Here is a 1,313-nt window from a genome sequence, read left to right as displayed (position 1 = left end):
TTCTTATCGTTACAAACAGAGCAATATAAAAAGGAATATACACTTGAAAAAAAATCAGAAAAATCCCCACAAAAAAGAACAATTTTTTTTTTTTGCTCTTACTTCCTTTACTGGAAGTAATGACTGTTGTATTTCCGCAAACCCAAAGAAAAGATCAAAAAGAAACTTATATGACATACATAAAAAAACTGTCAAATTATATAGAAGAAAAAGTCCAATGATATGGAAGAATAGAAACATAAGTGCATAATAATATAAAAAAAAAAGACATCAAAAATCACCTTTTCCAATCAATAGAATCCCGATGTGGCTCCCTAGGTGACTGTTTGTCCCGGCGTCTGTTGCAGCAACACACATATGAAAGAGTTACCAAGAAAACAACCATCATCAGACCAACAATGATTATTCCCATGGAGACCATACCTTTGCAAACGCCGGTACACTCGCTTAGTTCTTCACCTTCTCCAGGAATTCGAACACTTACGAAGGAAGAGACATCTGGTCCAGGATACATTGCCAGCGTGGTGGCGAACTTACTCTGCTCAATTAATGAGCTCACCTCTTCCGGGGTCCATATATGCTGCAGCCACGGTTCAGCTACAGTTGGCAGCACTGTCTGATTGACAGAGAGTTCAACCTGCAGGTTACCAGAGGTTGACAGCGAATCAAAAGTTATAGTTGTATTAAAGGCATACCTTCGATTCAGCTGAAGACCAATATCGGCGATGAGGGCTTCTCGAAGTTCAGCAGATTTATCCTTAACCACAGAGTCCCAACCAGTGCCGTTGAAAGTGATTATGTGCTCCGACTTTGATGACTGTGCGTAAACATGGTGCGAAACAAGCAGTGTCACCAATGCAAAGAGACAGAGGAAAACACTCTCCTTCATCTTACTGTTGGGGTTCGTAAAAAGAGAGAAAAACCTTACTTGTCACTTGGCAAAGAGTATCTTTCTATAGAATATAAGCAACCAAAGTGAGATAAAAAGAAAAAGATGACACACACACACCCTCTATGCACGAAAAGTGCTGGGCTCAATTGGAATTTCAAGACGTTAAACGGAAGGTAAGGAATACTGTGTTCCACCACTTCCGCCGAGGAGACATCGGGGTATCATAAAAACAAATGTATGCAATTGGATATCAATGAGCGAGCACAAATAATTTATTAAATACAGACATAAAAGAAAAGCGGTTTTGCACTCCACACCTGCAAATGTACCGATATAGGTATATTTAGAAAACGACTAACGAAGCAAAAAAAGGCAAAAAAGCGACTCACGTAGTTCGCTCCAAGTAGGGTATAATAAATGC

General features: G+C 39.5%; 1 protein-coding gene across 1 annotated transcript; it reads right to left on the bottom strand.

Annotated features, from left to right (window-relative positions):
• Positions 1-277: 277 nt before the first annotated feature.
• Positions 278-889, bottom strand: TM35_002891000 (uncharacterized protein; the record flags this gene model as incomplete). Its single annotated transcript, XM_029032079.1, has 1 exon — positions 278-889. The coding sequence occupies one exon, from the start codon at positions 887-889 to the stop codon at positions 278-280; it is 612 nt and encodes a 203-aa protein (XP_028876627.1).
• Between the last annotated feature and the right edge of the window lie 424 nt (positions 890-1,313).

Source organism: Trypanosoma theileri (genome assembly GCF_002087225.1).
Source record: "Trypanosoma theileri isolate Edinburgh chromosome Unknown TM35_Tth_289_V1, whole genome shotgun sequence".
In the NCBI taxonomy this organism is placed as follows: Eukaryota; Euglenozoa; class Kinetoplastea; order Trypanosomatida; family Trypanosomatidae; genus Trypanosoma; species Trypanosoma theileri.
Note: the sequence above shows the minus strand (reverse complement) of the source record. Positions and strands in the feature narration are given on the sequence as shown.